This window comes from Thamnophis sirtalis, unplaced genomic scaffold (assembly GCF_051295495.1).
Source record: "Thamnophis sirtalis isolate CommonGarterSnake01/CBP01778 unplaced genomic scaffold, rThaSir2_p1.2 scaffold_4, whole genome shotgun sequence".
Classification (NCBI taxonomy): domain Eukaryota; kingdom Metazoa; phylum Chordata; class Lepidosauria; order Squamata; family Natricidae; genus Thamnophis; species Thamnophis sirtalis.
This window is the reverse complement of record NW_028261384.1, coordinates 120110700-120134867: the sequence shown is the minus strand read 5'-3', so window position 1 is coordinate 120134867 and position 24168 is coordinate 120110700. Positions and strand designations below refer to the sequence as shown.

Here is a 24168-nt window from a genome sequence, read left to right as displayed (position 1 = left end):
CTCCCTCTGTGGTTTGGTTTGTTTTTTGGTCCCGGCTCATTTTGGCTTGGTCCGATTCTCTATGATGCGGGAAGTAACCGGCCACTCAACATGGAGAAAGATGAGGGCGGAAATGGGCACCACCTGGAGGCGGAAACAGGCCAAATCGGCTTCCGCTTCCGATTTGCGGGCCGTCCTCCCGGCGCCGCTGCTGCCGCCGTCGCTAGTGCCGCATCTACTCCGCGGGCTTGAGAGGGGCCGAAAGCCTTCGGAAGGGCCATAGAGTCCTGGTGTGGTAGAGCGGCGTTCCCTTGGGCCAGATTTCTCTGCATTGCCTGGGAGACGGGGGAAGAGAGCCCGAAAAGGGGGGGTGGGGTTTGTCTTCAGACGGGGGTCTTGCCGAGGTTTTCCACGGGGAAGAAGCTTGAACGGTCTTTCTCTTCCTCCTCCATTCTGCCCCCCCCCCCCGAGTCCAGCCTGTGACTCCTGATCCTGCGAAGCCTCCTCCCTGGAGAAGTGGTCTCCCTGACCTCCTTGCCTTCGTGACCCTTGAACTCAGTCCGTTCTAGCTTCCCTCCCGGAGGTTCCCATTCTTTCCGGCTTCTCCTTCCCTCCAAGGAGCAGGTCCGTCTGTCCGCTCCCGCCTGTTCCCTGACGTTTCTGCTCTTCTTGTGCCCGGCTTCGTCTCTCCGTTTGGAAACGAAGCTTGCTTACTCAACTGGTCTGCCGAGGTTCCCCCCCGGTTTTCAAAGGAGGGCACCGGCTATGCCCCCTGGCTGGGGGAAGTGGGGGGTCTAAAACGCTCACTAGGGACCCTGGGGGGAGGGAGGAGGGGGGTCTCCGGTGGTGGTGGTGGCCTGCTGTTCACAGATCAATTGGTGTGAGCCCCAACCTCTCTGCGGCCTGGAAGATCGAAACCCCCCCTACACTCTCCAAGTAAGTAAACTGCCATTGGCAGGTCAAGGTATGAACGGGAGAGAAGGGTGGAGTCTTAAGGAAAGGAATTGCCTTTATATAATGTGTGGACAGTGTGTCTCAACTCCCATTTCCTGTTGGCTGGAGTTTGCTCTTTCAGTTCTGAGAGTCGAGTCTGAGCTCAGAAATCAGCTCTTGCAAAGACAGGTGTGTATCCAGCAGGAGAAGGAACGCGCTCCCATAAGGATGAATTTAGGCCAATATTGGGTATGTGAGGCAAGTGCCAAATAGTTGGGAAGAAGTGAGGGTTTTATTTTTGATTGAAATAAAAAGAATTTATATCAATGAACCTCCTGCAAATTTGATCACGCGGGTTAAGTTTTAAATAGAGATGATTTATGAGAATGGAGCACATTAGAATGTGTAATACAAATCGAGAATAAAATGAAATGGATTGATAGACTATTCAGAGGTGCAAAGAAATGCTGCTTCATGCTATAAATCCATTATTACAGTGTGCTTTGATAGTAACTGCTACCTTTTGATAGCTTTGAATATAGATTAGAACAGCCTGTCAGCGGTTATTAATCAATACAGTTCTTAGTCGAATGTCTGTATTCAGAGATAGTATATCATTGATAAAACAGATGCTCTTCAAAAAACTGCAGGCTTCTGAATTGCTTTCATATCAGTTCTTCAGTGTTACATGGCTGTCCCCTGTTGAAGAATGATAAGCACAGATGCATTATTAGTTCAATTAATTTAAAAAGTAACTATTATTGCATTTGCTATATTTCTTTCAGAACCATAAGATGAAATACATGTTCTCTCACTCTCCCATGTTTTCATAACAACCTTGTAATATTGATGAAGGTTTAAGATAATAATACACAACCTTTACGGCTAAGGGAAAATTTCAACCATAGTTTTTCCTCAGGCTTCCACACTTTTATTCACCTGTCCAAAATATCTTCCAGCTATAGTATGTGTGTGTTTGTGTGTATGTGTTTGTGTGTATGTGTTTATGTGTTTGTGTGTATGTGTTTGTGTGTGTATATATTGTGTATATATACACACACAAACACACACACAAACACACACACACGTTATTTCTCATTTGCCTCCTTTACTTTTAGTCTGGCCTGATTTGGAAATACAGTAGGTAAAAAATAAATACGGCTAGTCCTTGACTTACAGCATTTAGTGACCATTCACAGTTACAGCGGCACTGAAAAAAGTGACATGACCATTTTTCACACACACGACTGTTGCAGCATCCCCATGATGCCATGATTTACATTCAGATGTTTGACAACTGAGTCACATTTATGACCATTGTAGTGTCCCAGGGTTATGTGATTCCCCTTTTGTGACCACCTGAACCAGCAAAGTCAATGAGTTAAGATTCTCTTAACAACCATGTTACTAACTTAACACCTATAGTGATTCACTTAACAACTGCGGCAAAAGAGATCATAAAATGGGGCAAAACTCATTTAACAAATGTTTCACTTAGCAATAAAAATTTTGGGCTCAATTATGGTCGTAACTCAAAAGACTACCTGTACACAGTACCAGCCTAAAATGCATTTGCTTCCTAAATTCCTCCTTGCAATTTCAGTTTCAAGAAAAGAGAGGAAGTTAGAGGGAGCTTGATTTCTCCTTGTGTTCAGATTGTTTAAGAGATTATATATTCTCTCAGTGGCTACCTTACCTGGAGTCAGTTTTGTCAGTTACCTTCAGGGCCCTGTGGTCTCTAGGTCAGTGTTTCTCAACCTTGGCAACTTGAAGATGTCCGGACTTCAACTCCCAGAATTCCCCAGCCAGCGAATGCTGGCTGGGGAATCTGGGAGTTGAAGTCCAGACATCTTCAAGTTGCTAAGGTTGAGAAACACTGATCTAGGTCTCTTAGATGGTTTAGCTTTGTTCATGCAAATTTGGGACATAATGGAATGAGGCAACAGCTGTGATATTTAGGTAACTGACAATGAAAAATGTTTTTTAAAAATGCTAGAAGAACATCAAATTATTTTCACAGAATCTTCAAATTGGAAATGTTTTACAATCATCAATCATTTCTAGTATGACAGCTGGGAATCCCTACTGCAACATTGACTTTGAAGTGTAATTGTACATCCAGACTGCATACTTAGTCTGCTTCGTTTTTTTGTGGACTTATTTGTGTTTCATGTGTGCTCAACCTTCACCGAGTCACGTAAAACTAATTTGCTATATAATCATGACTAGGTGATGGATGATAAAAAAGAGTTGTGGGGGTGGGGCAGGCTGAATTTTGAAAGGTTTTTTTTTAAAATTGTTTTAAGGGTTTTTAAAAAAAATATATTTCATTTTTAGGAGTAAGTATTATACTTAATGAATTTGGCAGGCAACAAATTAAACCTACACTAACAATATTTTAACAGAATAATATTGTACCAAACATACGACACAAGTTCATACTTTTGACTAGTTTTTCCCAACACAATATCTTCCAATTCTCTTAAGGAAAGTAAGAAATGGAATCTTTTTGACATCTCAAGGATCCCAGCTGGGAAAGAATGTGATTGGGAGATCATCAAAACTTATGGATACTTTAAAATTCAAATAGTTGAACTGCCTGGATTTTGTAACATAATGAATATTTACTGCCTCTCTTATTCTTCCTCTCCCCCACAACCAAGGATTAAATATGTTATTAACAGTAATTGTTCTTTCCAATAATCAATTTTCATTTCCTTATTTTGGAATTCCTTGAGATTTCTAGAAAAAAAGTATTTTTTTTCTGCATTTTTTGATTGTCATTGGTTTCAGGATGTAGAAATTATTCCATCAAGACAGAAGAGTGTGCCACGATGTATGAGATGTGAAAAGAAAAGCAGCAAATAGGCTTTATTTTAGCTTATAAAATAAGCAGCCTTATTTTAATTTTACCCAATCTGGTGCCTTCAAAATATGGTAGACTACAGCTCCCCTAGTGCCCAGTTCACACTGTCTTTCTCAACAGTTTACCTGCGAACATGGCTGTTTCATGTAACTGTCATGAGTTATAGCTAGAGTACTGCATTTGAATCTTTGTCTGACTCACTTTTGAAGCTAAGCAAGCAAGAGAGCAAATTTCATGTTAGTAGAAATCATTCTGTTCTAGATCTGATGCCTGTTAACTGCATTTACATCTTCTCCAGTATGGGAGGTGTGTAAAGATTTCCTTCCCCATACTATAGGTAAGGTTTTGTATTTAAAAAAGGTATCTTAAGCATTTTAAAGAACATGCTTTCTCTTTTGCTTGCTTTTGTTTTCTAGGTTAATAGAGTGGTTTGCTTTACCCTTTTTTCCCCACAGGGAAAATGTTCCAGTCTTTAAACTATTGTAAGAAATAACAATTTTACTTGATTTTTTTTCTAAGTAATTGGCTCCATCATCAGTTGTTTATCATCAAGGTATCAAAAGAATATTTCCCTTTATTTACAGTGGGGCAAAAAAGTATTTAGTCAGCCACCAATTGTGCAAGTTCTCCCACTTAAAAAGATGAGAGAGGACTGTAATTGACATAGGTAGACCTCAACTATGAGAGACAAAATGTGAAAACAAATCCAGACAATCACATTGTCTGATTTGGAAAGAATTTTTTTTGCAAATTATGGTTGAAAATAAGTATTCGGTCAATATCAAAAGTTCATCTCAATACTTTGTTATATATCCTTTGTTGGCAATGACAGAGGTCAAACGTTTTCTGTAAGTCTTCACAAGGTTGGCACACACTGCTGCTGGTATGTTGGCCCATTCCTCCATGCAGATCTCCTCTAGAGCAGTGATGTTTTGGGGCTGTCGCTGGGCAACACGGACTTTCAACTCCCTCCAAAGATTTTCTGTGGGGTTGAGATCTGGAGACTGGCTAGGCCACTCCAGGGCCTTGAAATGCTTCTTACGAAGCCACTCCTTCATTGCCCGGGCAGTGTGTTTGGGATCATTGTCCTGCTGAAAGACCCCGCCACGTTTCATCTTCAATGTCCTTGCTGATGGAAGGAGGTTTGCACTCAAAATCTCACGATACATGGCCCCATTCATTCTTTCCTGTACACAGATCAGTCGTCCTGGTCCCTTTGCAGAGAAATAACCCCAAAGCATGATGTTGCCACCCCCGTGCTTCACAGTAGGTATGGTGTTCTTTGGATGCAACTCAGCATTCTCTCTCCTCCAAACACGACGAGTTGTGTTTCTACCAAACAGTTCTACTTTGGTTTCATCTGACCATATGACATTCTCCCAATCCTCTTCTGGATCATCCAAATGCTCTCTAGCAAACTTCAGACAGGCCCGGACATGTACTGGCTTAAGCAGGGGGACACGTCTGGCACTTCAGGATCTGAGTCCCTGGCGGCGTAGTGTGTTACTGATGGTAGCCTTTGTTACGTTGGTCCCAGCTCTCTGCAGGTCATTCACTAGTTCCCCCCGTGTGGTTCCGGGATTTTTGCTCACCGTTCTTGTGATCATTTTGACCCCATGGGTGAGATCTTGCGTGGAGCCCCAGATCGAGGGAGATTATCAGTGGTCTTGTACGTCTTCCATTTTTTAATTATTGCTCCCACAGTTGATTTCTTCACACCAAGCTGCTTGCCTATTGCAGATTCAGTCTTCCCAGCCTGGTGCAGGTCTACAATTTTGTTTCTGATGTCCTTCGACAGCTCTTTGGTCTTCACCATAGTGGAGTTTGGAGTGTGACTGTTTGAGGTTGTGGACAGGTGTCTTTTGTACTGCTAACAAGTTCAAACAGGTGCCATTAATACAGGTAATGCGTGGAGGACAGAGGAGCCTCTTAAATAAGAAGTTACAGGTCTGTGAGAGTCAGAAATCTTGCTTGTTTGTAGGTGACCAAATACTTATTTTCCACCATAATTTGCAAAAAAATTCTTTCCAAATCAGACAATGTGATTGTCTGGATTTGTTTTCTCATTTTGTCTTTCATAGTTGAGGTCTACCTATGATGTCAATTACAGTCCTCTCTCATCTTTTTAAGTGGGAGAACTTGCACAATTGGTGACTGACTACATACTTTTTTGCCCCATTGTATTGTCAATATTTGTATCCAGAAATGTTGATCAAAACATTTTCCAAGGTAATTTTTTTCTATGAAAATGTTTCTCTTCAGACAGGTTTTGAGAATTCAGAGTAGTATATATTTTAGGTGATTGTTTTAAAAAAATGAGAAGTGGGAATTTCATGGTTCCCTTTAACTCACATCAAATATTGTATTATTTATAGTAACAAAAATTAAGAATCTTGAGATGAAATGCTTATTGAACTCATACTCATTTGCACAGGAAATTTTTCCTGAAAACTCTTATGCGTATTAAATGCTGTAATGAATGTGTTTATTGCATGAAAAATTATGCATAAATTATTTGCATAATTCTTTCCTGAAAAATGTTTAGAAAACATGCAATTTGTATTCCAACTTTCATTAAAGGAATGAAAATCAAAATTCCTTAGCCATGTTTAACCGGATATAAATGGATAACTGATTTGCTGAAAGCTGCCCATTAAGTTCATAGTTGCACTTGGCTTTACCATCTAAGTTTTATGGACAATTATGTCATTTGCTCTTTATACTGAATTCATATAATTCTCTTTCAAATCTGCTTTTGTTAGGCTACTTTGAAAACAAATAGGGTATTGGAGATCCACACACAACTTTAGAGATACTGTGTATTACACATTGTGTTATCTATTTTCTACGATAATCAGAGTTTAGATAAATGAAAGTAAGATGGTGAGAGTATAAGATTCTGTGTCCAGTGCCAATTACTCCTGTTGTGGAATGGTATATCTCTTGCAGGATATAGTCCATTGGGCAAGAAAAGCAAATTTCTCCAAAAGAAAATTTTATGATTTTTAAGTAAAAGAAACAGTGCTAGTTTTACTGCTACAGTACTTTTTATCCTAACCCTGTCTAGGACTATTTCATCCAGCATAAAGTAGTTTCAACTTGCATTTTATCTGCCAATATGCTATGTGTCATGCTTCCATGTAACACCCCCCCAAAAAAGAAGATTCAGAGGCTTGAGTTTCCTCAAAGTTTCATTTATTTAGAGATGTCATATTGACACATCTGGGAAAACCCAAATCTGAAAGTTTCCAAGTTTTCCTCACCCAAGTGAAAGTTCAAGTCCCTTCCCTGCACCTATATGTCCATCACATGGTCCAATCAGGCACTGTCCAAAACTGGAGATACCTGCCAGTCACCCCATCGGCAGCTGCAGGTTAAGATGTCCTTGACTCTCCGAGAAAAGAATGTTATTTTGACTATATATCACCCTTACTCCATATAATCCCTCCTCCCTTTTCCCCACAGTAGAAATTGTGGCAGGCCTGAAGGCCCAATGTAAAAGATGGATTCCAGGTCTGACACTCTGTATATTCTTTATTTCTGGCAATTTGGTTAAGCTTTGGCAGAAGAGACTTGCTGTCTGCTGTAACACAGATAAAATGCATGGGGCTTCCATTCATCCAAAGAGTATTCTGCGGAGATGGTAATACAAGTCTTTGAAGTCTTATATCCCTAACATTTATTGATTCTAGATATATCCCAATTTTCAGCTAAGATTAGCTGCTGTAGCAGTTTTAAAGCTTGCCCAAAGCTACCGAATCATCAAAAAATGTTGCAGTATGAGTTACCGGCTCTGTCGTTTGGCAAGGCAAGCAAGTTACTACTCTAGATGGCAATTGTGGTATTTGAAGGGGAAGTGAGCTGACTGATGTTTTTTTTTTTTTAAAGCCAATCCCCAGAAACAGCTGTTTAATTGAAAGATTTGAAAATCTACAAATTTGATTTTTTTTTCTTAAATGTTTGCTTAGGAAGCTGCACAAGGCTGACATTCTGTGTCAGGGGTCTGTGTTTGCATGTGTTTTCATTTTGTAGCTACCCTTGATCTGATTATACCTGTATTTCTATATCCTGACTAATCAAAGACTGTCCATGGTCTCAGACAGAAAGCAAAATAAATTAGTGGTAGTACCAACATGGCTATGCCACATGGTATAACATGACTGGAATAATTACTACATCGGTGGATGGTGATTTTTTATTTTTTTATTTTTATTTTTTAGCTTAAATAAATTTGGAGAGGGGGGGCAGGTTTATAATTTCTGCAGTGGCCAGAAAAAAGCTTATTTACTTATTTGTGCTACTGCTTTTGCTGAAGCATGACTATTTCACCCTCCAAATCATTACTAATTTCCCTCATTAAAACCAAGAACAATTATTTACCGCATTTTTGGGCTATAAAACGCACCGGAGAATAAGACACACCAAGATTTTGAAGAGGTAATTTAAAAAAAAAAAGTTTTTGCACTCTGCAGGCCTTTCAAAGCCTCTGCACACCCTGTTTTTGCATGTAGGTTCCACCACAAAACCGCGTTCGACTAAAGCACGCTCGATGAAACCGCGTAGCTGACGTCATCAACAGGGCGACAACAGCACGGAGACAGAAGCACGCTGTAAACGCTAAACCTAAAATTAACCCCTAAACCTAACCCTTAACCTAACCCTAAACCTAATCCTAACCCTTAACCTAACCCTAAACCTAACCCTAACCCTTAACCTAACCCTAAACCTAACCCTTACCTTAAGTTGAATCGGCTTGCTTTCAAAGCGCTATTTAAAGCGCCCTTCTTTCTCCGCACTCGCTGTTGTCGCCCTGTTGATGACGTCAGCGACACGGTTTAATCGGGCGCGGCTTAGTCGAGCGCGGTTTTGTCGTGCCACGGGGCATGCATAGGCTTTGGGAGGCTTGTAGAGTGCTCCTGGGGGCTGGGGAGGGCAAAAACAAGCAACAAATGGCCTGTTTTTCACTCGTTTTTGCTCTCCCCAACCCCCAGGAGCACTTTGCAGACCACCCAAACCCTTTGCACACCCATTTTTGAGACAAACAAAATTCACGGAGGTGGGGTTTCGGGAGGCCAAAAATACTGTATTCAGTGTACAAGATGCACCCAGATTTTCATCCTTTTTTGGGGGGAAAGGTGCATCTTATCCTCCAAAAAATACGGTATCTTGATGTATTCCCATTACCCATTAATCTACTCGCAGTTGCTCACTTTCAAACTCCTGGGTCAGCTGGAGCTCATGACAAGCTCACCTCACCAGCAATGGTTCTCACACGTGAGCCTGCTGATCATCAGCCCAGCGTTCTAACCTCCATGAGCCACCAGGTTCTTTCAGTAACAGTTATAGTGGGCAACTTCACCGAGATGTCAAAGGAGCTCCCAACTGGGCATCCCCCAGGCAATGGTGATATCACCAGCAAATCCTTTGCCACAGAAACACTTTGGTGCTACGGGGGTGGTGGTGGTGGTGGTATTCATGCAATTAATTTTATATAGATCAAAATTTTAAATAGAAAATTAAAAGGAGTGAATTACAATATGTTAAGAGTCTTTGCTTCATACAAGCATTGGGTCATCTTGTGGGCTGCAAAAACATGTAGAGGATTTCAAGAAGATTAAAAAAACATTTTAAGTGAATTAGGAACTTTTCACCTACTTCTCTTTGTATCTGTAGCTTTCCTCCCAAAATAGATGGTGTTGAATCCTAGTATGGAAATTTCATCAGCCAGTAGAACTCAATGACACAAGTACATATTAATCCCGGCTGGTTGTACTTAAAAAGGTCATTTTTATTGCAGCCTATGTTAAAGGGACATTTCTGAGCCACACAGGAAAATGATTCTCTGGCTGGACTTTCTTGAATCACTTTGAACATTTTGATAATAGAGATAATTACCATCTCTCTTCAAGATAATTTGAGCATTCAATTTAATTTGCCTGGGTTCAGTGCAAGTCTTTATAGGAATATTTTTTCTCTTAAGCAATCCACCATGCTATGGCCCTGAAAATTAGTGTAAATAAGTAATAGCAAAATGGCAAAAATTAAACAAATGAATTTGTGTGTCTTGGTGAAGTGTTTTGTCATGTATTCTCCAAAGTACCTGAGGACAGAACAAGAAGTAATGTGTGGAAACTTGTCAAGGAGAGCTCCATCGCTGAAGATTTTTAAGAAGGGACTGGATAGCCATTTGTCTGGAATGGTGTAGGGCCTCCTGCTTGAGTAGGGGTTGGATTAGAGGACCTCCAAGGTCCCTTCCAACTCTGTTGTTCTATATTCTGTAAAACTGAGTGCTCTCCAGAATATTTGCAGTACAGTTCCCTTAAACCCAGCCTCTTATGTAGAATACCGCGAGAAAGATGATATAAACTATCACATCCCCACACATTGAAGTTAGAGAAGACTTATAAATGTAATAAAAATAAGAAAAATCAACTGTATTATATTTGCTATTTCACATTGTCTCTCTAATGTTCCTTGCCATGTTTGATAATTGAGGGAAATGGAGCTATCAGTCTTTGGCCAAAGCTAATGCTGAGCAGATCTTCCTGTTATCAGCTGTTCCGAGTTATCAAACTTGGGACCGTAATTTCCAAATGAAAGTGCCAATTAGGAATTTTGGGAGAAGCCTAGAGATCTCTAGGCTGGTGGAGAAGCTGTTCAGTTTTGTTCTTTTCCAAAGTGGATGGACGTTGAACTTGTTTCAGGTTTTGTTTCTTAAAAAAAAAAAAGTCTCAATGTGCTTTAAGTAGCTCTGTATTGCCAAGCAAGATGGAGAATAATATTCTTAAAATGGCCTTGCTGCCTATTTATACTGTCTTAGCCTTATTAAATTAGAACTTTTCAAACATAGATATTTAGAAAAGTGTGTCTGAAATCAATGGTCCCATTTATTTGTTGCACATTAGGGCCTTCGGTCACTTTCTCTTCTCTTGAATCATCTTCAGGTTATTGGGTTGGTAACTAGAAATTCTAGAGCTGGAAACTCTGACATTGAACAAAAACGGAAAGGGGCAGAAAGAGGAAGAATAATGAGCCACTGTGACTCATCCCTTAGAAATGTGGGCTTCCTTCCTTTTGAGGTTTAAGAATGTCCAGGCTTAAGTAGGGCAGGGGCTTCCAGGAAGTTAAGGAGAATTTGGGGTCAGATGTTGCCATCTGCACAATTTCCGCTTTTCCGTCGCTCTTACCTCCCTTCTATTCCACCCACCCTATTTACTCTTGGGAATTTTTGCTTCCGGCCTGAATTTGTCCTAGAAGCAATTCTGACAAATTCAGATTAACTGAAATTGCTAAGGTTACTTGGCTGAGGGAGCCTGCGGGGAGGATGTTCCCGTCTTCTTCTATATTGGGGGGGGGGGGGGGGGCAGGGCATGAGAGGTGAAATTAGTAAATAATATAGGAAATTCTGTGTGTTTAGGTAAATGTTATTTTGTTGTGGTTGAAGCATTTTATTCTGCTATGAAGGCTTAAAACTTGTTTTCCCATTTTTGTCTTATTCTAATTTCTTTTTGTCCTTGCTTTTTTTCCTGGGCCCTCATAAATCTCACATGAGGAGAGACCAGTTTAGTTCCTTGTTCAGTTCATTCAGTGATCGTCCGAAATTACAATGGCACTGGAAAAAGCAGCCTATGGCCGTTTTTCACACTTACGACCAATGCAACATCCCTGTGGTCATAGAATCAAAAATCAGATGCTTGGTAACTGACTCCTATTTATGATAGTTGCAACGTCTCTGGGTCTTCTGCAAACATCTGACAAGCAAAGTCAATGGGGAAGGCAGATTCTTTTAACAACCATGTCACTATCTTAACAACTGCAGTGATTCACTTAGCAACAGTGGCAGGAAAGGTCATAAAAATGGGGCAAGATTCACTTAAGAAATATCTCACTTAGTAACATACACTTTTAGGCTCAACTGTAGTTGTGGGTCAAGGACTAACTGTACAATGACCTTAGGCCTTTTATAACACGTTGTGAAGCCTACTTCACGAGGTCATTGGAAAGATATAAATAAGGAAGATTCTGTGCCTCCGTGGGCGTTTTTGAGGAAAAGCAGCTATAAAATAAATAAATGTCCGAGGTTTTGGATCTTGATCCTGCAGACTGATGCAAGTAAACGCTGCCAAAATTGTATCCTTAACCGAGATGTCTGCTAGTGTTTTGACCAAAGAAACCTGGCTGGGAAAAAGCTGCATTGGATAAAATGTAAATGTAGGAAGAACTGGATAGCTTGATTTTTCTCCCTCCCCACTCCAATGTTTCCAAATCTTACATTGCCTGGGAAATGTCAGTTTTCCTTGAGAAAGCAGCAAATGGAGCATGGCTGACTGGGGAATTCTGGGAATTAAAGCCCACAAATCTTTAAAGTTGCTGAAGTTGGACATCCCTACAGTAAAAAAGTATTTGGCAGGGTGGGCTGCTTCCTATCTCTTCTCATGTCTCAGAATATCTCCTTTGCCAGTTGCTACTGCTAAAATACAAGACAGATTGACTTTTGTTCTGATCCTGAGTAAGAAAATCATCTTCTGTTGTTCAGCCACAACTTTTGTTCTGTTTTCTTCTGTTTACCTGTAAGCCAGAGAAAACATTGAGTCTTTCAGATTTACAAGCCTTGATCCAATTGCTTTTAAAGACGGAAATGAAGAATGTAGCATCTAAAGTGCCATACTGCGCTTTTTATTTTACTTGCTTTTAAAGTTTCTCTGATAAAGAGCTATGTAGAATTTCTTATTTTTTTCTTTCTCCTATTTATCAATATGATAAGTTAATTTTTGAAGCAGGTCTGGTTTTTCCCCGCTTCTCTTGAAGACTTAAAGCTAGCTTGGGGGAGAACAATTGGTTTGACCAAATTCTTAAAGTCCTAAAGTAAGGGCCTTTAATCCAAAATATGGATAATGTTGTGAGACCTGGTTTTTAGATTCATGCAAACCACGAATAGGAACAGGGGCGATGTCTTTCATTCAAAGCTTGGTGTTGTGGTGAAGGTGCTTGCCTGGAAACCAGGAGACTGTGAGTTTAAGAGCCGAGATGGCGCAGTGGTTAGGGTGCAGTACTGCAGGCCACTTCAGCTGACTGTTATTTGCAGTTCGGCGGTTCTAATCTCACCGGCTCAAGGTTGACTCAGCCTTCCATCCTTCCGAGGTGGGTGAAATGAGGACCCAGACTGTGGGGGCGACATGCTGACTCTGTGAACCGCTTAGAGAGGGCTGAAAGCCCTATGAAGCGGTATATAAGTCTAACTGCTATTGCTATTGCTATTTAGTTTCATCTTAGAAACAAAACCCAACTGGGTGACTTGAGGCCACTGTGACGCCTGCTGTGGATGACAGCTTCTCCATGTCTTCCTCAGAGGCCTCGCGGCGGTATGAGAGAGCATTCCTGACACATCCAATAGTGCTGACCAAGGGTGGTATTCACTTACCTTCCCTACCGGTTTGCAAATGTGAGCATGCATGCTTGCACGTGCCACCTCTGTGCATGCACTCAGCCTTCCATGCATACACTTTTGGCAAAAAAAGGGCCTAAATGGGATGCCATAGCACCGGGGCAATTGGGTGGGGCTACCCACGATTACTGCTACCGGTTGAGGCGAACCAGCCTAGTAGAATACCACCTCTGGTGCTGACTCTGAACTGCCGGCAGATCATGCCTTGGCTGGGGAGAACTAGCATGAGAGTCAGGAAGAGGGGCTGGAGCTACTGCCTTGGTGGATGCTAGAGTACACAGGGCAGAGAGGCAGAGATCTGCCAGATTGATGGAGAAAAGGCCCCGCCCCTCTTAATGGGTTGGACCAGGAGGGGCTATTTAGCACAGCAAGCGGAGAGAGGCATTGCTGGAAGCAACGTGTGGATTGTGGCCAGATGGTTGCTTGTGTCTCTGCATCTTGTGAGTTTAATTCAGTTGCGGAGAGCATTTATATTCTTGTTTGGAGCAGCCAGTTATCTGTTGGGTGGACTATTTGGCCATTGCCTGGAAGGTTAGTCTGGAGCGTCTCCGCGGCTGGCTTTGCTGAAAACGACCCCATGAACTCTTGGCTTGGACAATTCCTGTGACGTCTCCTTGTAAGCCCTGAGACCGGACCACTGGACTTGTTGAAAACCTCAGTGAAGGACCCGGACCTCTGAGGGGATTTGGGCTGTTTGTTTTTGGTACCTACCCACGCAAAACCTTTTATTTCCAAGACTTTTTTTAGGTTTGGCTGTAAGTTTGTTTTGCTTTTGGTTATCTACTTGTTCAAGAGCTAAGCTTGCAGCTGGAGGTTAACTGAAAGCCTGAAATAGAACTGTTTGGGGGGGGGGGATAGACAGAATAAAGCTTTCTACGCCAACCCTGACTTGTGCTTGAGTGCGGGGCAGCACAGCCACTCTCTCAGTCCTGCCCATTTCACAGCGTTGTGTGGGGAGGGGGAAAAGAGGGGAGGAATATTATGCATGTTCGCTGCCTTGAGTTACTTATAAAGTAATAAGAGTGGAATAGCAAGTTAAATAATTCAGTATTAAAAGTTTTTCTCTCTTTTTCAGCTGTGTCTCGGGATGGCAGCGATGCCCAGATGGATGCTCATAGAGTGCTAGGGACGTCAGGCAAGTGGCACAGGAGCAGAAGTTGTGGCCTGTCTCTTGCGGAGCAAATTAGGTTCCATTCAGACTGGATATGCAGGATTCATTGTCTTAAGCAATTGGTTAAAAAACTTGATTTGCTTTAACCCAGAGAGCCCTTTTGGCTATCATTAGCCTGACTTATTTCAAAGCCATCCATAGGAAGTTTGGAGTGCAGTACAAATCGACTCTCCCCCATTGTACACGCTTCGATCAGCACCATGTCGACGTCTTCACTGCGCCGTCAGGTGAAAAATATTGTACATAATTACTCTGAAGCCGAAATCAAGGTTCGCGAGGCTACATCAAATGACCCTTGGGGCCCATCTAGTTCTCTCATGTCTGAAATTGCTGATCTCACCTACAATGTAGTAGCCTTCTCAGAAATCATGAGCATGATCTGGAAGCGTCTCAACGATCATGGGAAAAATTGGCGTCATGTCTACAAGGTAAGCATGCACCGTCTCTTATTCTTTGAAATATACACATCTCCGGTAATGTTGCCATGATCACCATGTTTTGATTTTTCATAACTACCGTGTTTCCCTGAAAATAAGACAGGGTCTTATTTTTTTTTGCCCCACGAAATACGGCCTTGGGCTTATTATAGGGGGAGGGCTTATTGTTTTGGGATTGCCGGGCAGCTGCTCCTTTGCAAACTGGCTCCCGAAGAGCCAGGCATAGCCTCTGGGGCAAAGCAGCCATGAGGTGACCACGCTCACGAACAACTGCCTGGCAAACCTCCTCTCCAGCCGGGCAGAGCGCCATTCACTGACCTAAGGGGTATTCCTAAGGCACCAAGGCATGTGGCGCTCTGCCCGCACCCCAGCTCCCGCAGCTTGGCACATTTGGGATACCCCCTAGGTCAGCGCATGGAGCTCTGCCCGGCTGGAGAGGGGAGTTGCGCGAGCCCCTGTTCCGCCCCGCAGCACTCCCAGCATAACTTCTCCGGCTTCTCTCGGACAGAGAGTCTTCTGGACAGAGAGTCTTCCAGCAGCCGGCCAACAACCATAGAACGCACTCTTAGAGTGGCCATTGCTGGAAGACTTAGCAGCCAAATTTTGGAGTTTGGAAGCCAGAGAAGAAGTTATGCTCGGAGCGCGATGGGGGTGGAATAGGTGCTCGCGCAACCCCCCTCTGCAGCCGGGCAGAGCTCCATGCACTGACCTAGGGGGTATCTCTAATGTGCCAAGCCACAGGAGCTGGGGAGCGGGTAGAGCGCCATGTGCCTTGGCACCTTAGGGATACCCCCTAGGTCAGTGAATGGCGCTCTGCCTGGGTGGAGAGAGGGTTTGCTGGGCGGCTGCTCATGACCATGGTCATCTCATGGCTGCTTCGCCCCTGAGGCTGTGCCTGGCTCTTCGGGAGCAAGTTCGCAAGGGAGCAGCCGCCTGGCAACTCCCCCCTCCGACCAGGCTAGAACGCCACTCCCCAACCTAGCAGTATCCCGAAGGCACCAAGCAATGTGAGCGCCTTCCCCCCAGCTCCCGCAGCTTGGCGCCTTCAGGATACCGCTAGGTCGGTGAGCAGTGCTCTGCCTGGCCGGAGGGGGGGTGTCCAGGAGGCTTATTTTCGGGGGTGGGCTTATATTTTTGTCCACGTGAAAATTGGGGCAAGGCATTAGTTTCAGGACAGGTTGTATTTTCGGGGAAACGGTATTCACTGTTAAATCTGTTTCATTCCACTCCCACCTTGTTCCACAGATGCCTTATTAAGAAAGTGGAAAAGTTATTCATATGTATTATGATGTAGATTTTATCACAGAAGGCATGCTTCTTTGGGCACACACAACACAGTATTCAGAAGAATGGATATGTGCATTGCCATCTGTTTGCTTTATCCAAAAAGTCCAAATTTGTTAATTCATTCCCAAATGCAGATTTAATTCTTAAAAGAGCCGAGATAGCGCAGTGGTTAAGTGCAGTACTGCAGGCTATTTCAGCTGGCTGCTAGCTGCAGTTCAGCAGTTCAAATCTCACCCAGCTCAAGGTTGATTCATGGGTGGGCAACCATTAACCCACAGATGTTGATGGATTCTAAATAGCACCGACCATGATGGAAAATGTAGTATTGAAGAATGCTGTTTTGCACAAAGAATGGGGAAGCTGGTGATGTGAGCTACAATTTTCTGAAACATTAGCCATCATGGGTAGAATGGTGGGAGAAGTAGACCAGCAACATTTGGAGGTGTACAACTTGCCCAGATGTGTTTCTTCATACTCCCCCCCCTTTCCCCCCCCTGCTACTTGGATTGTGGGCGACCTTGTTGTTTACAGATACATTATAGAGAAAGCGATGGTTATTGACAAGAAATCAAGGAGTTGCAATTAGCTTTCTGATATTTGTTGGATCTTGTTCCCATCTGGATGAATCATTTGTTTATTATTCCTCTGTAAAAATCCATGTTCTCTAAAACGCAGTGCAGGTATCTTCCAGAAACACAGAAAGGATGCTGGGTCTGTGCTTATTATCTCAGTCTGCCTTTTTATCAAAACTATCCTTACCATATTCTGTTTTGGTTCCTTGAAATCCTTTTTTCCACAAACAATGTTGTCACTATGATGGCCTTTTAATGTGGATCACTGATTTTTATCACCTAATCACCATGTGGAGTAGGGATGGCTAAAAAAGAAAAAGCAGGCAGCGCAAGGTTTCTAACGAAATTCATTGCTGGCCCCACATTTTTACCATGGAATCATTAATTCATATGAATACTGGCAATCCTTCCCCTTTTCTTTGACAGAGAACCTGCAGATTCACATCCAGTTCAACCTGGGCTTCTGTTCCAAAAATATAAAGCTACCCAAGACATTTGGATAGTGAATTTCACCTATTAACTGTCTCCTGTATGAAAACTTATTTACTTGACTTGACCTTAGCATTCTCATAATTCTGCTTCCCCAGGGCCAAAACTTCTCCGAATCTCATTTTCACCTTTTATCTTCTAAGCATGTCATGAGTTCTTTTCTTCTTGCATCTCTTTCAGGCGATGACACTTATGGAGTACCTAATAAAGACAGGTTCAGAGCGGGTTGCCCAGCAGTGTAAGGAAAATATATATGCCATCCAGACATTAAAAGATTTTCAGTACGTTGACCGGGATGGCAAAGATCAAGGGGTCAACGTGCGGGAGAAGGCCAAGCAGCTGGTGGCCCTCCTTAAAGACGATGAGCGTCTCAAAGAAGAGCGGGCCCACGCCCTCAAAACTAAGGAGAAGCTGGCCCAGACTGCAACTGGTAAGTGCTCTGGGCCTTCATCTAGGTGACATTATCCTCTGTGTTATCCAAATCTACACCTGTCAGCTTCTGCCTTGCTGTTGCTTCAGCTGCCATGAAACGGGAAGGGGGGGGGCGTGTATTTGGGAGGGGTTAATTGATGTGCTGGAGGAATGTTCTAGGATGTACCAGTCGTTGGGATTGCGCATGCGTATGTGTTTCCCGCCTGTATCAACGGCCTACACATTCCATCTTTGGCCTGTCTTTTTGAAGTTATCTCACACCTGACATTTGAAGGACTTATGATTGGACTGGAGCTTTGATCCTAAGGGGGGGGGAACGGGCTATCCTATATATCAATTGCTTTCGCGCCATATTAATCAGACTTTGCTTCGCTACTGCTCGCTTACCATTTATAATTAGTAAAAGTACTTTTGATTTCCAACCCATGGAGTCTCTTAGTCTTCTTTCCTAATTATGGAGTGGAGTGGGGCTTGACATGAAGCAAAGTCTCATTAATAACCCTTTCCAGGAGATTTACGTCTACCGAGAAGGGAAATAATGTCTTCTCCGATCAGAGAGGAGGAGGGCGCCGTTGGAGGGGCGGATTCCAGTGAACTAGGACCTCCCGACCTTTCTTTACACGAGCCCAGCCCGCCTGACCGACCCTTGCACGAAGATTTATTTCAACTGCAAATTTCCAGCCAACCTGAACCTTCCCCCCCACCCCGATGGTCAACTTCGGTGGGACAAAAAGAGATAGAGACAAGCTGGAATGCTGGGCTCACCCAAAGACCACCCCGACAAACTTCGCTGGAGCCAGGTGCCGTGAGAAAACCCCAGGCGAGTGAGTTCCCTGACTATTGGAGCCAAAGGTACTTTGGGGAAAGAAGAGGGGGCGATGAAGGAGAATGGAGAAGTTATCAGCACCAGGGGCACATGAGAAAACCCCAGCGGAGTGAATTACCTGATTATTGGGGTCAAACATATTTGGAGGAGAGAAGGGGGGAGGAGGAAAGAGACTGGAGAAATTGGCAACGTTACCCACGCCAGGCATCTCCCCCCCCCCCTCGGCCCGTGTCACCCCCTGCGGCTAGAGGTTTTGCTGATCAAGGAGGACCTCCCCCCCAGCCTCCCCCCCGAAGACATCGGATGGCTACAATCCCTCCCTTGCCTGTGCGTTTTAATGGTGGTTCTGCTAGCCTGCCCTCCTTTCTTATGCAAGTGTTTAACTACATGGAGATTTATGGCCGGGACTTTGAAACTGACACCATGAGGGTCAGGATGATTCTTTTGTCATTAGATGGTGAGGCGGCTACATGGTCAACTGCGTTGCATATGTCGGGCTCTCCCCTCTTGGGGAATTTCAACCGTTTTATGGAGGCTTTCCGCCAACGTTTTGATGACCCGTTAACTGAGAAGCGGAACAAATTGAAGTTTTTAACCTTTGCACAAGACGATAGACCTGTCGCCCAATACATCCAGGAATTTCAGTGTCTTTCCCAATATATGAGAGGCTGGGGGGAGGACGCTCTTCTGGACAGATTTGCTGAAGGGTTGAATGAAGACATTTATCAGCAATGTGTCAATCGTAACCTGCCGAGACGTTTAATCACTTGGTTTGAGCATGCTGCCGACGCTGAACTCGACTTAACCTGTCTCCGTTATGCCAAAGAAGAAAGAAGGAAGCGGAAAGAGAGGGCTGCTAAGTCCCTCCCCCCTCCTGCAACACAATCGCTTTCCAAACGACGAGGTGAAGCGAGAGGGCCCCCTTCTGGCTTCTCCAGGCCTTTAACATGCTTTCGCTGTGGCAAGCTTGGGCACACCGCCCCCAAATGTCGGGCTAAATTGCCCCTCTCTGCCCAACCCCCTCCCAGACGTGAGGAAAGGTCTGCCAGAGGCCCTGAAAAGAAGAAGAAGGAAACGGCTTTCGCTGGGGACTCCAACCCCCCTCCTTTTGCCCAGCCATTAGAGGGTGACGCAGATGCTAACTCCTCTTCTTCGGAGGACTCCGATGACGACACATCGCCTCACTGGGTGAGTTCAAACAAGGGACCCCTTCTAATCCCTATTGAATTAAAAGTTCCTCCTGAGGGGACACCTGCCACCCTCCTGGCTTTACTTGATTCAGGCTGTTCCCGATCCATGATCAATCCAGCCATGGTAGAGAAATTAGGCCTCAAATTGCGCACTTTGAAAACCCCAATTGTGTTTTGCCAAATAGATGGATCCATTGCGGGGGGGGGACCCGCCCATTTTTTTACTGAGCCTTTGGAAATGAGAATGGGTACCCATACTGAATTAATCTCTTTTGTGGTCGCACCTGGCATGGACAGGCCACTCATTTTGGGCATCCCATGGCTTCGGAAGTGGAACCCTCACATAAATTGGCGGACAGGCCGCTTACGCGTTCGCTCGAAGGTGCCTCCAGTGGGGGAGGGCTCTCCGGACCTGCCTGCCGTCACTGACGTTCCTGAAGTTGCCGCTAGAGGGCAGGAGAGGATTGCAGGGGAGGAGAAAATTCCGAAAGAATATCTGGACCTTAAGGAAGTCTTCAGCGAACAATCTTCGGACATTCTGCCCCCCCACAGACCTACTGATTGCTCCATAGACATTTTACCCGGGGTTAAGCTCCCTAAACCCCGCATTTACTCCATGTCACCCAGGGAAATGGAGGAGATGCGTTCTTTCATTGACAAAAATTTGAAACGTGGTTTCATTGAACCAGCCCGACCCAAAGTGGCTGCCCCTGTACTGTTTCGTGAAAAGAAAGATGGTTCTCTTCGCTTATGCTGTGACTTTAGAAACCTTAACGCTATCTCTACTCAAAACCTCTACCCACTCCCGTTGATGAAGGACTTGTTGGCACAACTGGGGAAGGGCCGCATCTTCACAAAATTGGACCTGCGAGAAGCTTACTATAGGGTACGCATTAAGGAAGGGGACGAATGGAAGACCGTGTTCAACTGCCCTCTTGGTTGTTTCCAGTTCCGGGTTATGCCTTTTGGCCTACAGGGGGCTCCTGCTGTGTTCATGCAATTTATTAATGAGATCCTGCACGATCATCTGTACAAGGGCGTTATCGTATACCTGGACGATATCCTCATTTATACCCGCACTTACGACCACCACGTCAATCTGGTGCGCACTGTTTTGAAAAAGCTCCGTGCCGCTAACCTTTATGCCAAATTGTCTAAGTGTGAGTTTCACCAAACTACAATTGACTGGGCTACCGCATCTCCCCTGATGGCATTGAAATGGACCCTGAGAAGGTGAAGGCGGTCACTGAATGGGACGCGCCCAAAACTCGTAAACAATTGCAAAATTTTTTAGGTTTCGCTAATTTCTACCGTCAATTTATTCCCTCTTTTGCCGACATTGCTCTCCCTATTACTAATTTGCTCAAGACGAAAGGCGACCCGAAACCTAAACCCAATAAACCTTTGGACTGGACCATGGAATGCCAGGCGGCATTCGAAAAGCTTAAACGCCTTTTTGCCGCTGAACCGGTTCTTAAACATCCTGATCTCAACCAGCCTTTCGTTGTCCAGGCTGATGCCAGTGATGTCGCCGTAGGGGCCGTTCTGCTGCAAGCCAACGACCAAGGTAACTTACAGCCTTGCGCATACACCTCCCGTAAACTCACTGACACGGAGCGGCGCTGGGCGGTTTGGGAGAAGGAGGCTTTTGCGGTCCGTTGGGCCCTCGCTACTTGGCGCCATTTCCTAGAGGGCTCTAAACACCCATTTGAGGTTTGGACTGACCACAAGAACTTGGAAGCGTTGCGAACGCCTTGTCGTCTCTCCCCCAAACAGATGCGATGGGCCCAATATTTCAACCGTTTCAATTTCACTCTAAAGTATATCCCGGGCGGAAAGAACTTCATGGCGGATGCTTTGTCCCGATTATCTCAATACAATTGTTCTAAACTGAGTATCGTCCAACCGCTCCTGGCAGCTCCGGTACTCACACGTCAACAGACCCACGCTCAGAAGGAAGTGCCTCAAGATCTACTTTCTAACCTCAAAACGGCTCTTCCTCAAGACGATTGGTTTCTCAACCATCGGGACGAGTGCACCATGAGGGACGATCTACCGTGGATTGGTGCTAAATTATACATCCCCGCTTCCCTACGACTTGTCGTTCTTCGTCGCGCTCATGACTCCAGAATGGCGGGTCATTTTGGTTTCGTGAAAACTTTGCATCTCGTGAAGAGACAATTCTGGTGGCCCTCTTTAAAAAAGGACATTGAACTGTATGTGGCCAGTTGCCCAGTTTGCGCTACCGCCAAAAAACCGCCGGGGAAACCACAGGGACTTCTACAGTCCGTCGCCCGCCCGGTCGCCCCTTGGAAGGAGATTTCTATGGACTTTATTGTTGAGCTTCCCGAGAGCCAGGGGCATACCGTCATCTGGGTGGTCACTGATTTGTTTTCCAAGCAAGTTCATTTCGTGCCTTGTCACAAAATTCCTTCCGCCAAGGCGTTGGCTAAACTGTTCCTTTCCCACATCTACCGTTTGCATGGGGTTCCCGACCGTATTATCTCCGATTGTGGGGTCCAATTCACATCTACTTTTTGGAAAGAGTTTCTCAAACGCATTGGGTCCGCCCAGGGCCTTAGCTCCGCCTACCATCCTCAGACTAATGGCGGCTGTGAACGTACTAATTCCATCCTTGAACAATATTTACGTTGTTTCATCAATTATCAACAGGACGATTGGGTTGACTTGTTACCACATGCTGAGGTGGCCTATAACAACTCGGTTCACTCCAGCACGGGGTTCACCCCTTTTCGGGTCGTTTACGGCCAGGATTTTGTTCCTATTCCCGAACTGCCTACGGCCCAGCCTCAGGTTCCTTCAGTTGCGGACTGGAGTGAACGTCTCAGTCGCATTTGGCCTCTGACTCTTTCCACCTTGGACGCTGCCCATAGGGCCCATAAGAAGCAAGCCGATAGGAAACGCTCTCAGCCCTATGAATACCACGTTGGGGATTTAGTGTATTTGTCCACAAAATTTTTGCACACTACACAGAAATCAAAGAAGTTAGGGCCCAAGTATGTTGGCCCTTTCCCGATTGTGAAAGTTATCAATCCTGTTTCTGTTCGTTTACAATTGCCCAAACATCTCAACCGTATCCACCCGGTGTTCCACATCAACCTCATCAAACCGGTTCGGGTGTCCCACCTACGGCCCCCGGATGACCCTCCACCTGCTCCGTTGCTGATTGATGGGGAACATCATTTTGAAGTTCGTGAAATTCTTGATTCCCGCAGGCACCGTAATCGCATCCAATACCTTGTGGCTTGGAAACACTTTCCCCCATCCCACACGGGATGGGTTGATAAGTCCCACGTTCGTGCTCCCCGCCTGCTCCAGAAATTTTATGCTTCTTATCCCGACAAGCCTTGACTTTTCTCCCCTCCCTCTTCTGTTTGTGTTTGTTATTTGTCTGTTTTGTTTGTTTTTCTTCCAGGCCTGACAGCCTTTTCTCCGGGGGACGGCCGGATGTCAGCTTCTGCCTTGCTGTTGCTTCAGCTGCCATGAAACGGGAAGGGGGGGGCGTGTATTTGGGAGGGGTTAATTGATGTGCTGGAGGAATGTTCTAGGATGTACCAGTCGTTGGGATTGCGCATGCGTATGTGTTTCCCGCCTGCATCAACGGCCTACACATTCCATCTTTGGCCTGTCTTTTTGAAGTTATCTCACACCTGACATTTGAAGGACTTATGATTGGACTGGAGCTTTGATCCTAAGGGGGGGGGGAACGGGCTATCCTATATATCAATTGCTTTCGCGCCATATTAATCAGACTTTGCTTCGCTACTGCTCGCTTACCATTTATAATTAGTAAAAGTACTTTTGATTTCCAACCCATGGAGTCTCTTAGTCTTCTTTCCTAATTATGGAGTGGAGTGGGGCTTGACAACACCTCTCGTCTCCAGGTGATTCTTCTTTAGTATAACAAGATTCTTATAAGATTCTAGTCCCTGTGTGTTTTAGCCTATTCTGACCTAGGCTTCCCAAGAGCAGGAAGAAAACTCCTTGTCCCGACAAAAAACCCTTTTATTAATTTAACTGTGAATTCTGCTCATTCACCTCCAGCAAAGTCTTTCAAGGGGGGATTTACAGTCACAGACCTTCTCTGGCTTGGAGAGCTGCCAGGCCAATATCTGCAGAACTTAGCAAGGAGTCTTGGAGAGTCACGAACCAATTAAGCAAACTAAATTGTCTCCTGCAAACTCCACTCCCCTTTCGCTCCTCTTTTATTTCCTCTGGGAGGGCCATTCATCTTCTGCCTGTGGCCTTACTCCTAAATTGACCCCTGCTCTTTAGCGGTTCACTTCGTCTGCCAACTCTGTGCATGCGCACACTGGGAATAGGCTTCAGCTGTTCATCTGCCTCACTGATGTCTGACTCTGAAGGAAGCTGATAACTGGCATACAGCTCTGGCCCCCTCTCTGCCTACAACTCGGAGCCTTCCCCAGACTCCAGGACTGGGCCATGTTCCTCCCCAACCTCCTCACTGTCCGAATCTGCTGCCAGCTCTGCTGGTGGGCCACAACATAGCCTGTGTATTT

General features: G+C 44.6%; 1 protein-coding gene across 13 annotated transcripts in view; it reads left to right on the top strand.

Annotated features, from left to right (window-relative positions):
- EPN1 (epsin 1) overlaps nucleotides 1–24168 on the top strand; it is a 52241-nt gene that overhangs the window by 328 nt on the left and 27745 nt on the right. For 5 of the 13 annotated variants that reach the window (XM_087713952.1, XM_087713948.1, XM_087713953.1 and 2 more), the window contains exons 1-3: nucleotides 196–915; nucleotides 14299–14822; nucleotides 17360–17609. In XM_087713952.1, the coding sequence (XP_087570078.1) occupies nucleotides 14595–14822; nucleotides 17360–17609 (478 nt within the window). In that variant the 5' untranslated portion in view covers nucleotides 196–915; nucleotides 14299–14594. Of the gene's footprint in view, nucleotides 1–194; nucleotides 916–13720; nucleotides 13979–14298; nucleotides 14823–17359; nucleotides 17610–24168 lie in introns of those variants that run through there. The other 8 variants (XM_087713944.1, XM_087713950.1, XM_087713941.1 and 5 more) reach the window with 5 other exon arrangements.